The sequence below is a fragment of the Mastigoproctus giganteus genome, chromosome 5 (genome assembly GCF_048544385.1).
Source record: "Mastigoproctus giganteus isolate SK-2022 chromosome 5, ASM4854438v1, whole genome shotgun sequence".
NCBI lineage: Eukaryota > Metazoa > Arthropoda > Arachnida > Uropygi > Thelyphonidae > Mastigoproctus > Mastigoproctus giganteus.
Window position 1 is genome coordinate 185,870,092 of NC_143579.1, and position 25,706 is coordinate 185,895,797.

A 25,706-nucleotide genomic window follows, 5' to 3' on the forward strand; every position below is an offset into this window, starting at 1 on the left:
CAGAAGCGTGCTTTATTATTATTATTATTATTATTAGCCATATGGTGCAAGGAAGCCTAAGGCTTATGCTGCACCGGCCAAAAAAAAAAAAAATTTTTTCCCTATTACCCTGAGAGAGAGAAGTAGAAAGGAATCACCAAGAAAGGAAAGAATGATGATATCCAGCTCAGGACCCTGGGTGTGCCAAGCTCATACTCACCAGATGTGAGCCCCTTTAGAAAAATATCACAAAGGCGTTCAAATTTGATTCTTATAACAGGACATATAGGACAGATGAAAGGGTAGTGCAATTTCCATTATAAATATGACCTTTTAGAGAGAGATAAATAGCTTAGTAATATAGCGAAATTTTCAACTTCCAACAACTTGGAACGAATTACAAAAAAGAAAAAAAAGAAACGTGTTATTGGGTTCACATTATGATATTTTCACGACACTTCCATTTATTCCTACGGTGTGTAAAATAAGTTTCCACGATTTTTTTAAGCTTGCACCAGCCAGCAAAAACTTAAGTAAAGTCGAATTTCCGTAAGTCGAGTATTACGTAAGTCGGGGAGTTCCTGTATAAGTGAATGAAATGTATGAAAGTCACATGATCTGATTTCAATGAAACATTTCATTTTTTATTGTAGGCAGCTGAGTATAGTGGGATTTTGTACGGAAAATAAAAAACAGGGCAAGTTCCACTGACTACTTTTTCATCCTGCAGAGGATCCTTTTTTTTGTAGAAAACAGTATTATTATTATTATTTTTACTATTATCATTCACCAATATGGAAAAGCAGTCAAAGAAAAGCATTCTGTTATCTTCTAACAAAATTCTTCTCTTCCGTAAAGTAATAATCCAAAATACCTGCAAAAAAAATATACAAACAAAAGAAAAAGCTTGTTTGTCCTGTTGTCTTCTATAGGGATCTCCACTAGTCTCCACTGCCTTCAAAAACAAAATGAAATGTTTCCAATAATTCACTGCTCAACAACTACACTCTATGATTGGGTACCAGTGACACTGTCATCAAATGAGTCCATCCTCCAGGTGTATCTCCATTACCCAAATATTGTCCCCTTCCTTTTCAGCACACAAATTAAATTATTTTAATAATCATGCTGCCCCAGTTCTTAGGCTTACCATAACAGGGGCATTATTGATACTAAGTGACAGGTGGTTTTCTAAAGTAATCCTGCAGGATATCAGCTGTTCAAAAGGAGATACCCAATATTGTACTCTGTAGGGTCATCTTCTAACACTGTCAGTGAGAAAAAAAACTGCTTTTGAAGCAATTATCTTTTTTATTAGGAAAAGGTCATCAGAATCAGATTACTACCAATTTGTTTATTGCCAAATGAAAATGGCACATTTTTTAAGGGAATCATTAAACCTACTTTCCCTTTGTGTCAATTTAATACTTTCCCTTTGTGTCAATGGAAATAGTAATGCCTGCTGTTCTGTTGTTCTGCATTAATATTTTTTTTTTTTTTGCTATTGCAAAAAAATATTAGAAGGGATGGACAAATAAAATGAGTTACTGTTTTTTTTATGGCTCATGCTATATATGCTTGCTGTCTTGCATCATTTTGCCACTATTAATATTATGCTAATTAGGCAGGTGCAGCTCAGAGGAACATTATGTTCTATGAAAAATAATTAGAATAAACATTCAGCAATATATGACACTATCATCTCCATTCTCAATCTATTTAGATCTACATATATTCATTTACTTTTCTACAAATAAGCATGAGAACAATAATTCATTGTTCTCATGCTTATTTGTTTGAAAATATCTCATTAGATCACAGCAAATTTGCTACATCTAATATATAATATAACTAAAACTTTTTTGTGCATTCCACATTTTATGCAACACTGACTAGCAGCACATCTGATGGCCAGTTGATTAACTAGAGCAGAAAAATGAAATTTAAAGTGCAAATTTACAAACTGTTTTAAAAATTATGATTTTAACAGCAAAGCTGTAGTTTGACTTATTATTTATTTTTTATGTAAAAGACGGTGAAAAATTACATCATGACAGTAATCACGAAAATGGGTCAATAATATGGAGTCTCCATTGTATATACAGAGTTGTAAACCATGAATGCAGTCCTTCATTTTTTTCCCCCTCAGTTTTCTTCTATAGGAGCATCTTTTGGTGTTTGTAAGCCTTAGGTACTTTTCATTAAGTGTTTGTAGGCCCTAGATGCCCTTCATTCCAAGGCCTCACTACATTATATCAAGCATATTAAAATGCTCTTGTGTTAAAATCCATTTTTTTTTTTAAAGAAATTCTAAAGTTTTCTATAAACTTGGTTTCAAAGTTATTTCCATGATACTTATTCGAGCACTAACTTACTTGCAATATGAACTTTGATGACTCTGCTAATGATTTTGCTAACAGAAAAAAAGCCAAATAAATAATTTATCTTAGAAATATTTGTTTAAAAATCAATCATTTTATTCCAATTTGATTATTGGAATAAAATCACTGAATTTTATATTTTCCAGTCCATTTTTTGTAGGCCCTAAAAAATTCCATAGGTCCTAGGCATAGTGCCTAATGGAAAAGATGGCCCTACTCTTCTATACAGTGTTCAGGGCATATTATGTTGGATAATTTCAATAAATTTGGTCAGAGTTACTTGTGTTAGGAATTTGTCATTAGAAGAGCACTAGTTCAGTAATTTGCTACCAGATAACATTAGTAATAATTATCATAACAATATTTTGTTTGAAAACGTAATTGCAAGTGGAATTCTCAACAATCAAAAATTCTCCAGAACTGACCAGGAATCCACAAATTTACCCGGTTAAATATATATTATGGAAAGTTGTAGAATTATTGAATTAAAATTATTTTCAGTTTCAGATAACATAGTACTATATTTAAAGACTTCATGATTTGATGATTTGTGTTATGTTTGTGTCATAAAGAATTAAATATTTGGTTTCCAAGTTATTTCCATGACACTTATTCCAGCACTAAGTTACTCGATATTAACCTTGATACAATCTCAATATTATAAAACAAAACTTAACAGTTGCCAGATTCCCAGATCTGAATCCTATAGAATATGCATATCCAGCATACTCTGAGGAGGTGAACTGTAACTCATCACCCTCCAGCAAGAACCCTAGATATGCTCAAATTTGCTCTCTGAAACAGGAATGGATTTAACTGCATAGTAGTTGGGGGGGGGATGATCATATGCATTGTTTAATTCTTTGTTTATGATATGGAATTTGTTATTGATTTCATGAATTGGTAATTATTCTTTCAAAAAATTTACAATTTACTTTTTTTGGGGGAATTTTAGGAGATATTCATTTATAGATATTTTTGTGAAACATTATTGAAATATTGACAAGTAGCAATGATATATTTCTAAATGGGTGTGTTAACTTCCTTAACTTTGGCAAATGAGTGTAATTTAGAGATTTTAATCTTGTTTCTTGAAATAACAAATTTTAAGATTAGCACACAAAGACTGATATAAGTAACTCACAGAACAGCTTCAATGAAAACAGCATTTCCAATTAAACTAATCACATACACAAAACGTGAAAAATTTCACACTGTGCACAAGAGCAAAGTAATTAGAAGTTTACTGTCAAAGCAGCATGAGACCAGTTCTGATATATTGGCACTTCAAAACTAAAAGTCAACCAGTACTTTTATACATTTGGAACTGTTTCTCTGACTATGAGTTTGCAAGATGAGACTTAAAAGAGAAAACCAATCAACACTGGGAGTGCTTCCTGGTAAGGTTCTACATCTGTAAAAGAAGTGATAATAGAAGAAACTGCAATTCAAAAGCATCTAATGAAAAAAAAAAAAAAGGACATTTATACCAACTATGCAGATTTCTATCAATGCCCACAAAAAAGCAGCTTGTAACTGGAAAATAAACAGAAGATAACCAAATCAAAATGAAATAGCTGGAATAACTGAGAGTACTTTCTTTGATATGTCAAAGAGGTACACCTGCCCTCTCTCCGAAAAGAATTAATCGTTTTTTATTTATGGGTGAATTGAGTTTCAATAAGGAAAGTTAAATAATGAGACAGATGTGAGGGCCTTCTATACACCACCTGACTAAAATATAAGAAATTGAACCTTGGCATCTTACAGAACTCTCACACATTTCAATTGTTACAGCTTGAATTTGATGTGTCATAGATTCAAATAGTGGCTGAAAAGCATATGAAGTAACTGCTTCAGTAATAATTTTTCTAGTTCCTTCCGTAATGGGGGTAACAGACTACATACCAGTATATGATGCATTTTACAGATTTCCAATGGGGATTCAGGTCTGTAGATTGCAGAAAGACACGAAAGATGACTAATTCACCATCTTTTTCTTCAAACCACTCACAGATATATCTGGTACAATGGATTGTCACATTAACATTTTAAAAGTGGCTGTCTCCTTTGGAGTAAAAATGAAGCATTGTGCATGGTATGTGATCTGATCAATTTCTTAAATAGCTGACAACTTTTTGTCATTCTTTCAAACATATCAGTGGATTTTATCCATGACTAATGGGTAGAATACACTTAATCCAACTCCGACAAACTGCACAGCAGTGGTGATAGATCTATCACTTCATGAAATTGCCTCCATACTCTAGCCCAGCTCTCCATGCAAAACAGCATAAATTGATTCATTAAACCACAGTACAGTTCAATAATGCTGAATCGACAACACTGCAGTCACAGTTCTCTGTGCACTGCTTTAGTAAATATGGATTGATCTCAGCCTAATCTGAAAGTGTGCTCCAAGGTATATTGGCAATTTGACTTTGCATTTCTACTCTGTTACAGTTCTTCTTTCTGCCAGTCTTCTTTAGGAAGAGGATGATCATCATCAAGCCACATATAAATTCTGAATACAGTATTCAAACAAACCTGTGATTTGGACAATTCTTGTTATTCCAGCCCCACCTTTTTCAACACCAACATAACCCCTTTTTTTTGGAAGGTGACTATGCTGCATGTTTTGCACATCTCAGACAATTTTCAGGTGCTGAGCAATTACCACAATTATTACCACTGACTTCCCTATGAAACATATGAATTTCTATTATCACTAGGGGATGAAGCTCCTTAAAAGCTCTATTTTAAATTACATTTAAATTTTACAAAAGGTCCTTGAGGTTGTCGCAGACATTCTCTCAGATATGCAAGACAAGCTGTACTTGCTATCTGGGAGTCTAAAACGCTGATGGAACTGATATTCAGGTGGCACTCAAGTCAAGTGGACCCAATTTCAGTGAAGTCCGGACGGTCTGTGACAGCCAAATCATCTGCTTGCACCTTCATGATGGTAGGACTGTTAGTAATCCTGGGTATAACCTCGATGCACAAGTACATGGTGGGTGACCACCCAGGTGTGAACCAATGTAAGCAGGGGTTGAGGTGTGGCACCCACACCACAGGGAGGAACGCCGCCCCTCTATGTTACCAGGCAGTACTAGGTGGTAGATGACTCTCATCAACCGGTGCAATACCACAACTTTGCGTATTGGAGGCTCGAAGTGGTGGAACCCATGATTAGTCTCTAGAGCTAAGTTCCGGTCAACGCTTCCCTATCTCTTCCATCATGCAGTATGATTGATGACTTTTGAGGTTATGATGAACATCGTGGCGGGATCCAATATTCCTTACATTTCGAGGGTACAGCTCTAAAATGGTGTTCACAGGCCGGCCGCTAGTTAGTACACCGGACCGAACCTATTGGTAACTCTCTAGGAGGCTTCCGGATCAGCTAGTGTATAATCTTGCTACCTCTACTCTGCCAGATAGTGACTGGAGGTAGTCCCAGTAGTGTGTATGCGGGGAGCATTGTCGAGGCCATGTTATGTCAAGGATCTGGGTATATTCTTACCATGTGTATGCCATATCCAAAAATTTCATTACTTCATACAGCATGTCCCACCCACTTTCTCTTACTATTGAATACACCATGAATTGTCAAACTAATAGAGCAAGCTTATCTGCAAAAAGATCTAAACCTCCCAAGCACTTCCTAATTCATTTCACAAATATATGTGGTCTAAATTCTAATCTCAATAATGTCCATTTCCATTTGCAGTCTGCCAAACCCCATGTACTTTTTCTGACAGAATCTCAGTTATCAGTTGATTCAACTACTGCTCATCTCAGATACCCAAATTATTCGCTGTATGATTCCTTTCGCCTCAAAGGTGGTACTTGTGCATATGTCCATTCTGATATTCCCTGTCAGAGACTTGGAAATTTGGAATCGCCTCTCTTTGATCTTCTCTGGCTTAAAATCTCTCTACCTCATTGTGTCAAATTCATCTGTTGCCTCTACCGTTCTCCCAACTCCACTAATCACTTGGAGCTCTTTGATTTCCTCTCTTTGCAACTTGACTTTCTCCAGTCCAACTTTCCTAACAGTGAGGTAATTTTTCTTGGTGATTTTAATGTTCACAACTCCAGCTGGCTTCCGTTTTCTAGTCACACCGACCCAGGTGGTTGAGATGCTGAGGCTTTTGCAATTACTAATGACCTTGCACAGATTTTTCGTTTACCTACAAGAATACCGGACAATCCTAATCATACAGCCAATATGCTTGATCTTTTTCTCACAAACAACCCTTCTACGTACACGGTCGAAGTGAGAGGTCCTTTAGACACTTCAGATCACAACTTGGTGATTGTTTCTTCTCCAATGGAACCTTTATCTCATGGCTATTCCCAACCTCATGTTGTTTGGCATTTCAAAAATGCAAAATGGGATGACCTGCGAGATTTATTTTCTTCTTTTCCTTGGTCGGATTACTGTTTCAAAACTTCTGATGTCAACATTTGCTCAGATCGTGTCAGTGAAATTATTCTTGCAGGAATGGAATCCTTTATCCCACACTCCACTTTAAAATCTCGTCCTTTATCTAAACCTTGGTTTTCCAATAAATGTGCTAAGGCTGTTCAAGAGAAGAATGTTGCATATCCTAATTGGCTTGTTTCTAATTCTTCAGTTTAATTTTCTACCTACACCAAAGCTCACAACAATTGTAAAGCAGTTATTAATCAGTCCAAACTAGAGTTTGAAGAGGCTAAGAGTAGAAAACTTGCTCCTTGCTCTAATGGTAGCCGAGCATTCTGGTCTCTTGCCAAAGCTATTGGCCGCAACTTTTGCCCATCTCTGCTCCCACCTCTGTCCAAACCTCTGTTTATAGGTAGTAGATGACTTTCATCAACTGGTGAAATACCACCACTTTGCTTATTGGAGGCTTGAAGTGGTGAAACCCATGTTTAGTCTCTAGAGCAAAGTTTCCGGCATCCCCCTTCCTCCATACTTCTTCAGCCCATGCACTTTTAACCCAAGCACGGTACTAAGTACTACAGGTTCTAATACGTCTCGTGTTTGGGGTTCACATAAAAAAAAAAAAAAAAAACAGATGGTTCTGTTGTCACTTCAGCCAAGGATAAAGCTGAACTGCTAGCATCCCATTTTTCTTCCAACTCATGTATTAATGATCTTGGTAAAACACTTCCCACCATTCCCAACACGCTCCATTCAATGCCTCCTGTGGTCTTCTGTCAAAAAGATGTCAGAAGGATTTTGACAAATCTTGATGCTAAGAAAGCTCCAGGTCCTGATGGTATTTCTCCACTTGTTCTCAAAACCTGTGCTCCTGAACTTACTCCTGTTCTTTGCCGCCTTTTTTCACTTTCTTATTCCAAAGGTGTTTTTCCTTCTGCTTGGAAATTTGCTCATATCCAGCCAGTTCCTAAAAAGTGTGATAAATCTCTCCCATACAATTATCATCCCATTGCAATTACTTCTACTCTTTCTAAAGTAATGGAGAAATCCATTAACCGCCAACTCTTAAACTACCTGGAAACCTTCCGTCTGATCAACAATCACCAGTATGGATTCCGTCAGCGTCGATCCACTGGTGATATTCTGGCTTATGTTACCCATTTATGGACTAATTCAATGGAAAGGTTCGGTGAAACACAAGTAGTTGCTCTTGACATCTCTAAGGCTTTCGATCGTGTTTGGCATAAAGGTCTTCTAAACAAGCTTCCATCTTATGGTTTGCCAACTGTTTTTAGTAATTGGTTATCCAGTTTTCTCTCTGATCGCTCACTGAGGGTGATGGTAGATGGCTCTCTGTCTTCTAACTTCTCCACTAATGCCGGTGTCCCCCAAGGTTCAGTTCTTTCCCCCACTCTTTTCCTCTTGTATATTAATGACCTTCTTCCATTGACTGGAAATCCTATCCATAGTTTTGCCGATGATAGCACATTGCATTCCACTTTCTATTTTGAGAAACCTTGTCCTGCTCAATCAGCTTCAACTTCTCGAAAATCTGCTACCAATTCCTTAAATGCCGATCTTCAGGTAATTCTGCAGTGGGGCAAAGACAACTTAGTTGATTTCAACCCTTCTAAAATTCAGTCTTGTCTTATATCTCGCAAAAAGGATTCTTCCGCTCCTATGCTTATCTTTAGTGACACTCCGATTTCTAGGCAAAATGATATATCTCTTTTGGGGATTACCCTGACTTCTAATCTCTCTTGGCACAAGCACATTACAAATATTGCTTCTTCTGCATCTAAAAAACTTGGTTTTCTCTTTCGCTCTTGGCGTTACTTTTCTTCCAAACAACTGCTTACTCTGTATAAATCGCAAATCCGCCCTGCCATGGAATATTGTTCCCACATCTGGGGTGGTGCCCACAAAACCTCTCTGAGGCCTCTTGATTCCAATCAGAAGAGGGCAGTTAGGTTAATTAATGATTCATCTCTAACAGAGTCTCTCCACTCGCTGTCTCACAGACATACTGTTTCTGCTGCATGCCTCTTCTACAGATACTTCCATGGGCACTGTTCTTCTGAATTGGCTTCTATAATTCCCACTCTCTCTTTCAAAACAGTCCGAACACATGCCGCCACCAGCCAACATCCATTTACTGTCCAACTTCAAACTCACAGAACCAACTTTTCATCTTCCTCGTTTATTCATTCAACTGCCGTTTTTTGGAACAACCTTCCTTCATATATATTTCCTGAAAATTACAGTCTACAGAAGTTCAAGTCCAATGTCAACAAATATCTTCTTTCGTCTTCTCAACCTCCAACCCAAGCACGGTACTAAGTACTACAGGTCCTAATACCTCTCGTGTTTGGGGTTCACATAAAAAAAAAAAAAAAAAAAATCCATTTGGACTGAAATTAATTACTCTATACCACAGCTGTAAAATAATTTGCACACCTAAAAAACAAAGTAAATCATATAAAACTTTAGTGATTACCTTTCCAACAGCATGAGTGGCATATCCTCCAAGGTCTTTCAGCCACTGAGGAAGAAGAATTCTATTTAAGGGAAGACCCCAGGGTTCAGTAGGAAAAATCACTTCATGCTGAAGTCCTAAAATAATATCAACAATTCCAATTAAATTTTTTTTTTTTTTTAATTTAATTAATTTATTTCCCTACAGTAACAATTCATCCCCATGGATGGCCCACAGATCAGGAGGTTATGTATGCTACAACAAATGTTACAAAAAGGAGATCATTACAATATTCAACTATACAAACAGATGGATTAGATGGTATAACATCAGTATTCACACATTAATATGCTACATCAAGAACATACGAGGGAGGTATGTGTGTGTGTGTGTGCGCACGCACACACGCATGCATGCGTGCGTGTGCACATGCATGTGTCTATCCCATATCTCAAGTTGTGGCCTGACCATTGTCGTATACAATGGGATAATCACTATCCCTGTATATCATTAACAAAACCCCATAGGCTGTCCTGAAAGCCTGTCTGCAATGCTCAGAGAACTTCATATCTGACTTCACAATTACCCTCAGGTCTTTTTCATTTTTCACTACTCTGAGTGTAGTACCAGAGAATTGGTATGTTATACTGGGATTACTGCTACTCATATGTAGTACTTTGCATTTGTATTTTTGTTCTTATTTTTTTATGAAAATCCAAAACACAAAGGGTATCAAAACCTATAGTACAATGGATGGGTTGAAGGAGAAGGAGATGCCAGAAACTTAGTTCTGGAGACTAAACATAGGTTTCACCACTTCAAGCCTCCAATAAGCAAAGTGGTGGTATTGAACCAATTGATGAGAGTCATCTACCACCTAATGTTAGTATTAGTACTAGTAAATATTATTATATCTCAGATGACCCTGCAATCTTTAGAGACCACATCCCATATGTGGCAGATAGGGAATTCCACCAGATATGGTGGGGTGGTCCAAATATATTGAATAAGGACACATAGACAAACAGGGCCACAGGAGGCTATCATCTTGATGGCAAGGAAAGTGGCTTTCCCATGGGTGCCTAGCTGGTCTATTCTCTTTTTCCACTTACTTTGTGTTAGACCCCTTTCTTTTATATTTCCTATATGACCTCTCTCTTGGCCAAATTTTGTTTTCTTCTGATCTCAATGCTATTAGAGAATTAGAGGGCTAGGGATCTTTCAATTTATGACTTTTTAAATACTTTTCTCCTTCCAGGAAGAAAGATCATGTAACTGTAGTGAAGGCAACCTTTCCAGGGCAAGGGAAAACCAAAATGAAGTCTCCAAATCCTCCAGGTTGGGAGTTTATCATAAGGCCAGCAAACCTATCTCAGAAAAATTTCAGATGTTTGTTAACTGGTAAAAAGAATAAAGCCAGACAGAGTAACGGAAATAGATTATGGCTAAGGAAATGAACTTATCAGAACATTTGTGGAGTGTGTAGATAAAGTGGATACTGTTTCTTCTGGTAAAAAGAGATGGGTAAATAAGATAATGAATTGGGAAGCCATAAATGAAAGGTTGATTAAAGTAAGACTATGGCTTTTTGGAAGAATACTTACACTGATTGGTGCTTATGCCCCTACTGATGACTCCCTAGTGGTAATTAACCACTTCATGGATTATCCCGAGATATCTCGTTTTTAGATTTAAAAGTTATTTGAAACAACATGAAATATCTCGGGATACAATAATACCAAAAGCAAACAATAATACCTCCAAATTTAGGACTGAAACGTATTTTCTCTAGCATTTATCTGGCTAATTTTGCATTAGGAAAGTAAATCCCGAGTTTTCTCAGGATTTTCTTATGCCTTGCAGCAAACGACTGGCTTTCATTTTACTTATATTTTACAGCAATGTCAGAACAGTAGCATGCATTCCTGTGCCGCCAATAAGCAAAATATAATTTGCCATCCTAAATGCAGAATACTGAACCCATGAAAATAATTCACAAAAACAATATCGAAAAATATTTTGCCGCCCTCTTGAACTGCCGCCCGTAAGCAACGCTTACCTCGCCTGTCCACTTGTAGCGGATGTGTGTGTGTGTGTCAGAATGTAGTTAGTTCGTGATTACTGCTTGTGGTGGGAGGTTACTGCTTGTGCATTCCACTTGATTTTTTAAATTTATTTATATAATGAGTGATGAAGACTTTTTCTGTGGCTTTCTTTTAGCTCAATCGCTAATTTATTAAAAAAATCTGTATAATTTGCACACTTTTTGGCATACACGAGATAACTCGGGATAGCCAAAATGAGTTAATTACTCCCACGTATTTTCTACGAAAAAATTAATAAAAAACTATACAATGAGTATTCGCATGATGCATACTTTTAATCTGTAAAATAAAAAAAGTTGATCCGTTACGGCACATTTTCGGGAAAAAAATGTTCCGGGAAGGGGTTAAGGAAGCTTTCTTTGAAGATCTAAATTAAGTTAGGGATGGATGTTCTTCAAAAGAAGAACTTTTGATTATGGTGGATTTTAATGTCTGGGTTGGAAATAAACAGATAGATGTTATTTCAGTATTTGGAGAAACTGTAGATGTTTATTTTTGCATCAAAACAGCAATCTTGTCCCATTATGCAGGGGGCAAGATTGCTGTTATGAATACCTTTTGTCATAAAGACATTCGTACGTTTACATGAAGACAATCTATAAAAATTTGGGTTGATAAAAGATAATATTTTAGCTAGAATAAACAGAAGAGAATAATTATTCAGAATGTTCAGAGGGGAGCAGAATGTAGTACTGATCACCATCTTTTAGTCACAAAAGTGGCTTTTCCTAGAAATAATAATTTAAGTGACATAGTTTATCCAAAGGATGGAAGAGAAATTTTTGAGCCCTGTTATATGCTTAGCCTGCTGCAGGATGATAGCATTTGTGATTTATATCAAAGATGCCTAAGGAAGAAAATGGGTATAAATGAGGATCAAACTGCTACTGAATTGTACTAAAATTTGAAAGAATGATTCATGAAGCGGCTAGAGTGGGAAGAGAAAGAGAATGAAAAGAAAAAGGTAGAGTAGATAATGGGAGAAGCAGTAATTGCAATAAAGAGAAAGAAAGAAGCATATCAGGCTTGGTGAAATTCTAAAAGTGAAGTGGATTTAGAATGTTATAAGGTCCTCAAATGGGATGCAAAATAGGTTGTAAGATGTTGTAGAAAAGGTTTGGAAAAGTATGTTATGGAAATGAGCATATATTAGGATATGGGAAAGTGGAGAGGCTTGGAAAACAACCAGTAGAATTCATGATTCACATGTTTTTAAGTTTAAACTGAACATGATAACACTGCAGGACTTGCAGGATTGGATGAAGTATTTTTCAGAAATGCATACAGAGGAGAGACAGTGCTTTAAAGATGACTCTGAAATGCTGCTTAGAAAGTCAAAGTAACATTACATAATGATGGAGCCAATTACGAAAGAAGAAGAACAAATGCTCTTAGAACATTTCAAAATGGTAAGGCAGCAGGACCGGGAGGAATACTAATAGAATTGTAGAAAAATGGCAGGTATGACATATTAGAATAACAACAAAATTATTTAATCAAATTTTTGAATGAGATGATATACCTGATGATTGGAATCTATCTTATATTTTGGCCATTTATAAAAAGGGAAATAAGAAGGATTTAAATAATTATAGGGGAATAAGTATTATGGCATCCATTAGCATATTCTGAGTAGAGTAATAAAGTATCAACTGGATGCTTTGGTTAATAGGAATATCTCTAAGCAGCAGGCTGGATTTACAGAGGGCAAGTCATGCACGGATAACATATTCATAATTTTCCAGATGTCAGAGAAGACAACTGGGAAAGGACAAGAATTGCATCTGGTTTTTATAAACCTGGAAAAAGCATATGACTTGATACCAATTAGCCAACTGTAGAAGGTACACAGGAAATTTGGAGAGGATGAACCTCTATCCAATTGATAAAGGGGATCTATGGCACAGTCTGGGCAATAATCAAAGTTGGAAGAAAGATATTGGAAAAATTATTTCCAACCAATGGACCAAGGTGTTTTCCAACAAATAGACCTAAGTGTTATTACCACATTTAAAGCTTATTATATAAGGAATATCTTTTCCCAAGCTATTAAAGTCATCAACACTGATAAAAATGTAACAAATCTAAAGGAGTTTTGGAAATCCAACAATGTTAAAACTGCCATCTACAACATTTCAAGTGCCTGGGATGAAGTGATTCAGAAAAGCATGAATGGAGTGTGGAGGAAAGTTTGGAACAATTGCATAAACGATTCCCAAGAACCTGATGATTCGGTTGAGAATGTTAAAGTGCAAATTGTTGATCTCAGAAAAGAAGTAGAATTGGATGAAATTGATGATGACGATGTAAAGAGATGATTAACAATCACAGGGATGGCCTCTCTAATGGAGAACTCATGGAAATGACAAAAAAAGAACACGAGTGTGCAATTGAGGGAGAAGATTATCAAGATCCTACAGATGAAGAAGATGATTAAGATCCAAACATATGAAGAACCGATAAAGTCGCTGACTGCAAAAGGACTTAGTGAAGCTTTCGAACACTTTGGAAAAATGTGTGATTATTTCTGGGAAAACGACTTTGACATGGAACAAAGTTCCAAGGTAATAAGAAATTTAAAGAAAGAAATAACTCGCTACATGATTTTGTACAATGAAAAGAAGAGAGTCAACGTTACTTATGTAGTAAGCTTTCAGTCCCAAGACAGATACAAAAACTCAAATATCCAGGGCCATCAGATTAATAAATTCATGATTTTAATTAGCATTTTAAGTATAATTTTGATACATATTGTAGTTACTTACTAAATAATTATATACGTGTGTAATATAGAATATTTTACACGTACAAATTTTTGACTATTAAATATTTTGATCAACGTTTGTGCATCTTTTCACTGCCATTTATTATTGAATAGGAAATATCCTATAGCATAGACCGCAACTCACAAATACATATGTTACCTTAGGAGAATACAGTGCTCCCTTAGCATTGATTCATTTAGTGCTCTGTTTTTTTGGAACAAATTATCAGTGTTAAGCAGGGGTCACACCTGTACCACAGATAATGGTCATCATCATCAGCCATTTTAAATCCACTGAAAGGTGAAGGCCTCTTCAGCAACTTTCCAGTTCCTTCTGTTTTGTGCAATGACCATCCATTTACTACCCACAAACTCATGAATTTCAGCTATCCATCTCCACTGTTGTCTTCCAGGTTTTCTTCTAGCTCCTCTTGGGTACCATTCTGTTATTTTCTTAGTCCATCTGTCATCGTGTCTTCGAGCTATGTATCCTGCCCAACACCATTTTAGTTCTTTAGTTTTGATAAGAATGTCCTTTACTTGAGTTTGCTGTGTAATCCATGTGTTTCTCTTCTTATCTAACAGTCTGATTCCCAATATAATTCTTTCCATTCTTCACTGTGTAGTTCTCAGCTTCTCTTCCATTCTTTTGGTGAGTGCCCAAGTTTCACTTCCATAAGTCATGGTGGGGAGATACATTGGTTCATTATTTTACATTTCAGCCAAATTGGAATATTGCTCCTCAGTATGTGATTATATTTCCTGAATGCTATCCATCCAAAATTTATTCTTCTCTTGACTTCCAGCCATTTATCATTCTTACAGCTAATAACTTGTCCCAGATAAGTATAAAACTCCACCTTTTCAATTACTGCTCCTCCAATCATTATGTCCCTTTCTGTGGCATACTTGATCATCATTACTTTTGTTTTAGCCATATTCAGCTTTAGTCCAAAATCCTTGCTAACTGTGCATAACTGATTCAGATTTTCCTCTATTCTTTGGGATCGTGGCTTCTGATCACAATGTTATCTGCAAATCGTAAATGGTTTAGGTATTCTCCATTCACATTGACTCCTTTCTGCAACCAGTCTAATCTTCTGAAAGCTTCCTCAAGGGCAGCAGTAAACAACTTCGGAGATATTGTGTCTCTTTGTTGAACTTCTTTCTCAATTTTAAATGTGCTACTGTCTTTGTCTAGTCTAATAAAGGAGGTAGTGTTCTCATATATTTTCTTCAAAATCATAATATATGGGGTATCTATGCCCTGTCTTTCCAGTGCCCGAAACATTGCCTTATGCTGTATGGAGTCAAATGCCTTTTCATAATCCACAAATGCCAGGCATAATGGTGTTTTATATTCATTTGCTTTCTCCATTAGTTGTGATATTACATGAAGGTGATCCATAGTTGAGAATCCTGTCCTAAAGCCAGCTTGCTCTTTCGGTTGATTCTCATCACGTATTCTTTCTAATCTGTTAGTTATAACCCTTGTAAACAACTTGTAGATGTGGGATAACAAGATAATTGGTCTATTATTTCCAATTTCTGATTTATCTCCTTTCTTATGCAGCAAAACTATGATTGCATTATTCCACTCCTTAGGCGTCACACCTTTTCTAATGCATTTTGTGAAGAGTCTCGCCAGTTTTTGTGCCATGTCTCTTCCTCCAAATTTTAACAACTCTACAGTAACTTCATCTTCCCCCAAGGCTTTCTGATTCTTCATTTTCTTCAATGCATGTTTTACCTCATCAGGATGAATATTGAGTATGTCGTATGTGTTACTAATTTGCGATCCATCTTCCCCACTGCTGGCATCATTCGCTCGCTCCTTGGATAATTCTCTATAGGAGTCTTCTGTTATTTATAAGTATACCATTGCTATTCTTTAGTTTCAGTATCATTTGTCTTTCTGTATTACTGCTCATGGCTGCTGATCTAAGTCCTTTATTTTCCCTTAATGCTTGTTCTACTTTTTTTGTGTTAAATCTTCTTATGTTCTCCGTGAGTCTCTTTCTAATGGCTTTGCATAACTCAGTATACTCAATTTTCTCCTTGTCAGTGTTTATCTTGCTCTTCATTTGCCGCCTTCAGCTCGTCACGACAAGGTTTCTTGACTAATTTTTTCTTCTTTGAATTTCTTTTTACCTATAGGTTTCTTAGGCTTTATCACTTTCAGAAAGTTGTAATATTCCTCGTCTATATCTTGATTCTGAGCAGTCTGCAGAAGCTCAAACTTGTTCTTAAGTTCCAGTACATACTACTTTTTCTCCTCTTCTGTTATCTCAAAGACCTTCATATTATTTACTCGAGTCAGTTTTTTCCTTTCTTTTCTCACATCTATATCAAGTGTGCATCTAACCATTCGGTAATCTCTTCCAACATTTACCTTATTCAGGACGGTAACATTATTCATAATATATCTTCTGTTCGTGAAGTTGAAGTCAATTTCATTAGTTGTTAATCCTTTTGGACTCTTCCATGTCCACTTTCTGTTCACCCTTTTCTTGAAAAAAATGTTCATTACTAACAATCCTCAAGATTCTGCAAATTCCACAAGTCTTTCACCTCTTTCATTTCTTTCACCAATTCCAAAATTAACTATAATTCCCCTTTCTGTGCTGTTTTGTCTTTTTCTAACCTTAGCATTGAAGTCCCCCATAATGATAGTGTAGTGGGTTTTCTGCTCATCTAGAAGACTCTCAATTTTGGTGTACATTTCTTCAACCTCTTCATCATCATGGCTTGATGTTGGAGCATATATCATTATAACCTTTAGCTTGTACCTCTTAGAAATCCTAAGTATTAGCCTTGACACCCTCGGTGATGTACTTTTGAATTCCAAAATGTTGTTTTTTATATCTTTATGGACCAGAAAGCCAACTCCACCTTCGCCCCTTTCACTGTTTCTGTTGGTGTACAGCAGATTTCCACTTGATAAACTTATAATAAACAGATAATAATAATAATAATAAACAGATAATGGTAATTGTCTCTAAGTTGAACATAAGCTCAATCCTTGGTGTTTGAAAACTTGGCCTTAGGACTTTTGTGGGAACAAAGATCTTTCTGTAATCAAACAAAGCATATGTATATATGTATATGTAAATTTGTTAGGGAAGTTTCTAAGGATTTTCCTCAAACCACCTTGTATCTCTGTATTTGGCATCTCTGAAAAGTCAGTCATGTATGTTGTGTTTTAGCATTAGCATTAGCATTAGTAGAGGCATTTGATGCAAGAAAGCAAGCTTATGCAGCATCAGCCAAAAAAAAAAAAAAAAAAAAAAAAACCCCACTTCCACTTCACCCCTCTGTTCGTTCAAAATACCTGTCCAGCTGAGCCTTAAACTTATTTAGGCTATCAACCTCCACCACAAGGGATGGCAGTCTGTTCCACCAACCAACCACCCGCTGGCTAAAGGCAAATTTCCGCACGTCTATCCTACATCTGTCTTTCCTCAATTTGAATTTATGCCCTCTCAGGTGATTTTTCTGAGCTAGAGGAAGAATCCCATCAGCATTGAGCATGCTTAAACCATTCAAGGCTTTATACACCTCTATCAGATCACCTCGCTGGTGCCTAGTCTCCAGACACTGTAATTTGCAAAACTTAAGCCTTTCTTCGTAAGAGCACCCCTTTGTTCCATTCACTAATCTTGTTGCCCTTCTCTGTACTCGTTCCAGCAGCTCTACATCCTTCTTGAAATGAGGCCTCCAGACCTGTATACAGTACTCTAGGTGTGGCCTGACCATTGCCTTATACAATGGAATAATCACCTCCTTATCCCTGCTGGAAAAATTCCTGTATATCATTGACAATACTCCATGAGCTACTCTTGCAGCCCGTCTGCACTGCTCAGAGAACTTCATATCTGCCTGCACAATCACCCCCAAGTCCCTTTCATTCTCTACCACTGTCAGTGTAGTACCACAGAGTTGATACGTTGCTCTGGGGTTGCTGTTTCCCATGTGTAGTACTTTACATTTGTCAATGTTAAACTTCATTTGCCACCTCTCAGCCCATCTGCTCAACCTTTCCAGATCCTGTTGCAGCAGCATAGTGTCAGTAGTGTCCTTGACAACCCTGCCAACCTTTGTATCATCTGCAAACTTGGACATTAAGCTTGATATACCATCATCAATATCATTTATAAATACAGAAAACAATAATGGACCCAACACTGAGCCCTGAGGGACTCCACTAATAACATTAGTCCACGATGAGCAGTGTCCATTGATTACCACTCTCTGTCTTCTCCCCCTCAACCACCCCTTTATCCATAGCAGCAATTTGCCTCCAATGTCACACTGCTCCAATTTGTGTAGCAGTCTTCCATGTGCAACAGTATCAAAAGCCTTACTAAGATCCAAGTATATAATATCAAAGTTATTCCCTGCATCCAGTTCTTTTGTGACTGCATCATAGTATCCAATCAAGTTGGTCAGGCAAGACTTCCCCTTAACAAAACCATGCTGTGTCTGAGCTATAACTGAAGTCTTGTCTAAATGATCCTGCAGTGCTTCTTTAACCAGTGCCTCCATTAATTTTCCTGGAACAGAAGTTAAGCTCACAGGTCTATAATTACTTGTGTCAGCCTTTGATCCTCCTTTGTGAATTGGGGTCACATTTGCACATTTACAGTCTATGGGTACCTCCCCTGAGTCCAAGGAAGCTCTCATAATTATGGCTAAGGGTTTGCTTACTTCCTTTGCTGCCTCCTTTAATATAACTGGATAGATCCCATCCACCCCGGGTGCCTTTCTTGTGTTTATCTTCAACAGTTTCTCCTCCACTTTACTCCCAGTTATTTCAAGATTCTGTAGCTTACTGCTAGAGTTGAATACACCTCTGGCATTCCCCTTGCTGAATAACTCCTCATGTGTGAATGTCGATGCAAAATATTCATTTAGTTTGTTAGCTACCTGAGCAGGATCATCAACAGTTGACCCATCAATATCAAGTGGACCAATCTGATTCATCCCCTTCCTTCTAGAAGTAAAGAACTCTTTGCTGTTTTTCTTTGCATCCCTTGCCAAGGATTTCTCGTAATCTGCCTTCGCCTGCCTAACCTCCTTTGTAACTTGGTTACAGATCAACTTGTATCTATCATAGGCTTCTGTGTCATGTGTTAATTTGTAAGTATCCCATGCATTTTTCTTCTCTGCCATATGCCTCATTAGTTCATCTGACATCCATTTTGGCCTAAACCTTGAACAATATTTCTTAGTTGGTATGTAAAGCCTAGTAGCTTCCAAGATAAGTTCTTTGAATGCTTCCCATTTTGAATTTGCTGTTGGTAACATCATCAGTTGGTCCCACTGTATAGAATTTAAATACTGTCTCAGTCCATCGTAGTCGCCTTTACGGAAGCAATAACCCTTCCCTTTACCCCTAATGGTAGTTACCTCTTTCAGTAACTCCCACTTCAGCACACTGTGATCACTGCCACCTAGTGGTTCATTTATCTGCAGATTCTTAATGCATGAAGAATCACTGCTGATAATCAAATCAAGAGTATTACTCCCTCTAGTTGCCTCCCGAACATGCTGATGTAGAAAACAATCATCCAATAAATCCACAAAAGCCCTGCTAGTGTGTGAGTAACCAGCCCCCAAATTCCAGTCAATATCTGGGAAATTAAAATCTCCCATTATAAGACTCTCTGATTTACTGGCCCACTCTATTTCCCTGTACAGTTCCTTATTATACTCATCAGAGTCATTAGGCCTATAGCACACTCCTACTCTCAATTTTGATCTCCCAATGCTTATGTCACACCAAACTGACTCAACACTGCACTGTCCAGCGATGTCGACTGGCTTCACTTCCTTGGTTTTTATGTGTTTCTTAACTAATAGCATAACCCCTCCCCACTTCCTATCCTGTCTATCCTTTCTGTAGACGTTGTACTCCCCAAATTCCAGTTCTGCATCCCTTATATCTGTGTGACACCACGTCTCTGATATCCCAACAATATCTACCTTTGATGTTTTGAGCAATACCTCAAATTCATCAATTTGAGTTTGTTTATGTATTTAGTAACATGTATTGTAGGGATATATGACTGGCCTCTTAGCAACCAGCCAGAAAAAGGATCTGTTGGGAAAGATATCTCAGGGTAGAAATTAAATTTAATGCTACTGGTGAGGTACAACATTGGGGATGATAGAGGACAGTCTCACATGGCCTGTTAAACAGGCCATGAGGTGCTGTCTGTGTAGACATAAGAAGTGTAATACTGCTCTCTGTATGCCATCCAGATTGCCAAGTCAAGCCCACTACACTTTAGGCTCATCATGTTCAAGGACTGATCAAATGCCAATATAGCATACAATTTTTTTTTTTTTTTTTTTATGTGAACCCCAAACACGAGAGGTATCAGAACCTATAGTACTTAGTACCGTGCTTGGGTTGGAGGCTGAGAAGAAGAAAGAAGATATTTGTTGCCATTGGACTTGAACTTCTGTAGATTGTAATTTTCAGGATATACGTATGAAGGAAGGTTGTTCCAAAAAACGGCAGTTGAATGAATAAATGAGGAAGATGAAAAGTTGGTTCTGTGGGTTTGAATTTGGACGGTAAATGGATGTTGGCTGGTGGCAGCATGTGTTCGGACTGTTTTGAGAGAGTGGGAATTATAGAAGCCAATTCAGAAGAACAGTGCCCATGGAAGAATCTGTAGAAGAGCCATGCAGCAGAAACAGTACGTCTATAAGAAAGCGAGTGGAGAGACACTGTTAGAGATGAATCATTAATTAACCTAACTGCCCTCTTCTGAATGGAATCAAGAAACCTGAGAGAGGTTTTGGGGGCACTACCCCAGATGTGGGAACAATATTCCATGGCCGGGCAGATTTGCAATTTATACAGAGTGAGCAGCTGTTTGGAAGAAATGTAACGCCGACAGCGAAGGAGAAAACCAAGTTTTTTAGATGCAGAAGAAGCAATATTTGTAATGTGCTTGAGCCAAGAGAGATTAGAAGTCAGGGTAATCCCCAAAAGAGATATATCATTTTGCCTAGAAATCAGAGTGTCACTAAAGATAAGCATAGGAGCAGAAGAATCCTTTTTGCGAGATATAAGACAAGACTGAGTTTTAGAAGGGTTGAAATCAACTAAGTTGTCTTTGCCCCACTGCAGAATTACCTGAAGATCGGCATTTAAGGAATTGGTAGCAGATTTTCGAGAAGTTGGAGCTGATTGAGCAGGACAAGGTTTCTCAAAATAGAAAGTGGAATGCAATGTGCTATCATCGGCAAAACTATGGATAGGATTTCCAGTCAATGGAAGAAGGTCATTAATATACAAGAGGAAAAGAGTGGGGGAAAGAACTGAACCTTGGGGGACACCGCCATTAGTGGAGAAGTTAGAAGACAGAGAGCCTTCTACCATCACCCTCAGTGAGCGATCAGAGAGAAAACTGGATAACCAATTACTAAAAACAGTTGGCAAACCATAAGATGGAAGCTTGTTTAGAAGACCTTTATGCCAAACACGATCAAAAGCCTTTGAGATGTCAAGAGCGACTACTTGTGTTTCACCGAACCTTTCCATTGAATTAGTCCATAAATGGGTAACATAAGCCAGAATATCACCAGTGGATCGACACTGACGGAATCCATACTGGCGATTGTTGATCAGACGGAAGGTTTCTAGGTAGTTTAAGAGTTGGCGGTTAATTGATTTCTCCATTACTTTAGAAAGAGTAGAAGTAATTGCAATGGGATGATAATTGGATGGGAGGGATTTGTCACCCTTTTTAGGAACTGGCTGGATATGAGCAAATTTCCAAGCAGAAGGAAAAACACCTTTGGAATAAGAAAGTGAAAAAAGGCGGCAAAGAATAGGAGTAAATTCAGGAGCACAGGTTTTGAGAACAAGTGGAGAAATACCATCAGGACCTGGAGCTTTCTTAGCATCAAGATTCATCAATATCCTTCTGATATCCTTTTGACGGAAGACCACAGGAGGCATTGAATGGAGCATGTTGGGAATGGTGGAAGGTGTTTTACTAAGATCATTAATACATGTGCTGGAAGAAAAATGGGATGCTAGCAGTTCAGCTTTATCCTTGGCTGAAGTGACAACAGAACCATCTGGTTTGGACAGAGGTGGGAGCAGAGATGGGCAAAAGTTGCGGCCAATAGCTTTGGCAAGAGACTAGAATGCTCGGCTACCATTAGGGCAAGAAGCAAGTTTTCTACTCTTAGCCTGTTCAAACTCTAGTTTGGACTGATTAATAACTGCTTTACAATTGTTGCGAGCTTTGGTGTAGGTAGAAAATGAAACTGAAGAATTAGAAACAAGCTAATTAGGATATGCAACATTCTTCTCTTGAATAGCCTTAGCACATTTATTGGAAAACCAAGGTTTAGATAAAGGACGAGATTTTAAAGTGGAGTGTGGGATAAAGGATTCCATTCCTGCAAGAATAATTTCACTGACACAATCTGAGCAAACGTTGACATCAGAAGTTTTGAAACAGTAATCCGACCAAGGAAAAGAAGAAAAGAAGTCTCACAGGTCATCCCATTTTGCATTCTTGTAATGCCAAACAACACGAGGTTGGGAAAAGCCATGAGATAAAGGTTCCATTGGAGAAGAGACAATCACCAAGTTGTGATCTGAAGTGCCTAAAGGACCTCTCACTTCGACCGTGTACTTAGACGGGTTGTTTGTGAGAATACGATTTCTACTTGACTTCAACTACTACATTAAAATATAATCTTGAAATCTTATATTATCATAAGCAAAGTTTCCTAAACATATTCAAAAATTCTTATAACTTCGTACTGCTTTGACCACATGTATTCATTATTTTTTCCTTTCTTCCAGAAGTATCTCTTAAATGTGTTTAATAGCTTATCAGTGTCATATTTATTGAGGCATTAGTGTTTTTTCAAGTGCTAAAAAAAAAAAAATAGAAACATAGCATTTTTTAAAAATTTTACTTTATGTTCCTGTTTTATCATATCATCCAATTTGGGTAAATCTTGCAACTTCCAAAAAATAATTTGTCCTACCTTTTTCCTTTTTTTTTTTTTTTTTTCAGTAATTCCTATATTGATACTCTGACAACTTCTTCGTCTGTCACCAGTATCTTCCTCAATATCCAAAAACGTAAGTTCTCTCTCACTCTCAGTGTTATTTTTCTTTAAAAAAAAAAACCCTGAATAAACTACATTCTGCCTTGGTCTAGAATACAATGCTTACATTTGGGGTGGATCTTAAACCTCCCTGAAATTCAACTCTCTTCAAAACAGAGTCATTACACTAATCAATGATCTTCCTCTCACACTGATTTACTTTCTATCACACAGGCATTCTACAGGATGAATAGTGCCTATGTATTTCCATAGGCACTAATCACCAAATGAGTGATTAGTGTTTATCATTCTACAATTTTATTATAACCCATTGGAAGGTTGGTTGTAGATTTTATGTCTACATCAAAACATGTAGTCAATAGCTGCCACACATTCTCAAAAAAAGACTTCATGTTAATCTCCTCCTCTTCTTCTTCTTCTGTGAAATCCTTTTCCACAACCATTCTCAGTGCTCATATGTTATGCCATTAAAACAAAGTAAAATAGGGCAATCTGCATAATTCTGTTTCTAATCTCATTAGAACAGAATACCGCTTTAAACCTTTAATATTTTCTGCAATCATGACTGAAATCTTTCTCATAGGAATAAAATCCTTTATTTATCTTTCCTATAAACTATGATATTCAACAAAGGCATTAAAATCATTCAAAATGAAAATTTTAAAAAATCATGATTGGCTTGCATAAAAATTCTCAGTTTTCTTTACTGCCTACATTAAACTTTGCAATAGATGCAAATAGCTTATTAAAAAATCAAGGCAGTAAATTCAAAGAGTATAACTCTTGCTTCATAATTAATCAGCAGTTGTCTTCTGGTGCATCACTAAAACCTTCTGCCTAATCACACTTGCTCTTTTTTTTACATCCAGATGATTCTATGGTAACATTAACTAAAAATAAGTTGAACTAATAATATCCTTCTTTTCTTCCAATACCTTAAATGATTTACCTCTTACCAAATGTATCCCACTCAACTTTATCTTTGAGGCTTTACTAAGAATAAACAAAAGCAGAATAAGTAACTCATATCTAATTAGCGATCTGAAATAAACATCACTTTATTAGTTAGATATTATTATTATAATAATTATATAATATAAAATAATATTATAATAAATAATTATATAATATAACATATATAATAGAATATATATTACAGGCAATCCCAGTATAACACGGTACTTCCACAACACTGTTTCACTCTAACACAATTGATAAAATGCAGCAAACCTTGCACAACACAGTACTTATATGACACGGTTTGGCTCTAAAATGATTAGAGAATTGCGGCAAACCTCCCATAACACAGTATTTTTGAGCTTTTATATGGGGAAAACTCTGCTATTATGTTGGATGTAATTTTTCAACATTTCCTTTTTTTTTTTGTGAATCCAAGCATTTGGCTCACTAATCTTTATGCAAAAGAGAAAAAAAAAATAAATAAAAATTGGGAAATCACCGTATTTTGCTTTGTTGGGAAATCCACTTGTTAGGTTCTCTGCTTGCTGAACTTTTGCTTATTGAACTTGTGGAAAAATCTAGATTTCAAAGTTTTATTACTATTGGATAAGTGCCAGGCCATCCAAAAAAACTGATTCCGAATTGAATCGATGGGAAATTGAAGTGATGGAGGCATGGAAACAATTTTCAATTGTGAACTGTATTGGAATCATAGCTTTATCATTCAAAGAAGCAAACCATCAACATTAAATGTGTATTGGAAAAATGTATGGCCAGAGCCAGTTCATTCGGGAAATATGGTTGAACCAGCAGAAAACATAATTAAGAACTTGCTAAGTGGGTAGAAGAGGAAGGTTTTGATGATGACTACTGAAGCTCTCGTGGGTAGCACAGTTGGTAGAATCGGCATCCTCCCCACACCGGATGGAAAAGACCTAAGTTCGAATCCCATCGATGATGGGAGGAATTGTTATCAGGCTTTTTCACAATGTGATTGAGTTAGTTGATCTCAGGCGATGGTAGCATGGTTTTTCTCTCGGAAACTCGAGTTTTTCATCCAGCAAAATAGAAAATTGACCTCAGAATACATGCAATTTATAGACAATATACACAGCACAACATGGCCTTAATCACCAATGCTCCTAAAAAAAAAGATATCATTACTGAAGACGTTCAAGAATTACTGGTAGAAAACAGGCTGGCAAAGCAGATTTCATGAAAATGGCATTGGAGGCAAATCAAATCAATTCAGACGATGACAACGAAATTCAAAAATTCTGCTGAACTTCCAAATTTTATACTAAAAAGGATATGGAAAGGCATAAAATTAGCAATTAGAATCTTATTTTTTGAATTCAGATTCTTCGACTAAAAGGAGCTCAAACTTCAAAAGAGAGCTTCAAAAATGCTTAGTTCCACAAGATGAAATTTACAAAGATCTATCAAACAAAAGCAAACAAACCCAGATTAATGATTTTTTTAAGAGAGGAGAAGATAC

General features: G+C 36.8%; 1 protein-coding gene across 1 annotated transcript in view; it reads right to left on the reverse strand.

The window, feature by feature from the left end:
- Positions 1-25,706, reverse strand: part of LOC150085928 (arylsulfatase B-like) — a 143,810-nt gene that overhangs the window by 81,552 nt on the left and 36,552 nt on the right. Inside the window, exon 4 of the mRNA XM_090374744.1 lies at positions 9,290-9,405. Within this exon, the coding sequence (XP_090230870.1) occupies positions 9,290-9,405 (116 nt within the window). The remainder of the gene's footprint in view (positions 1-9,289; positions 9,406-25,706) is intronic.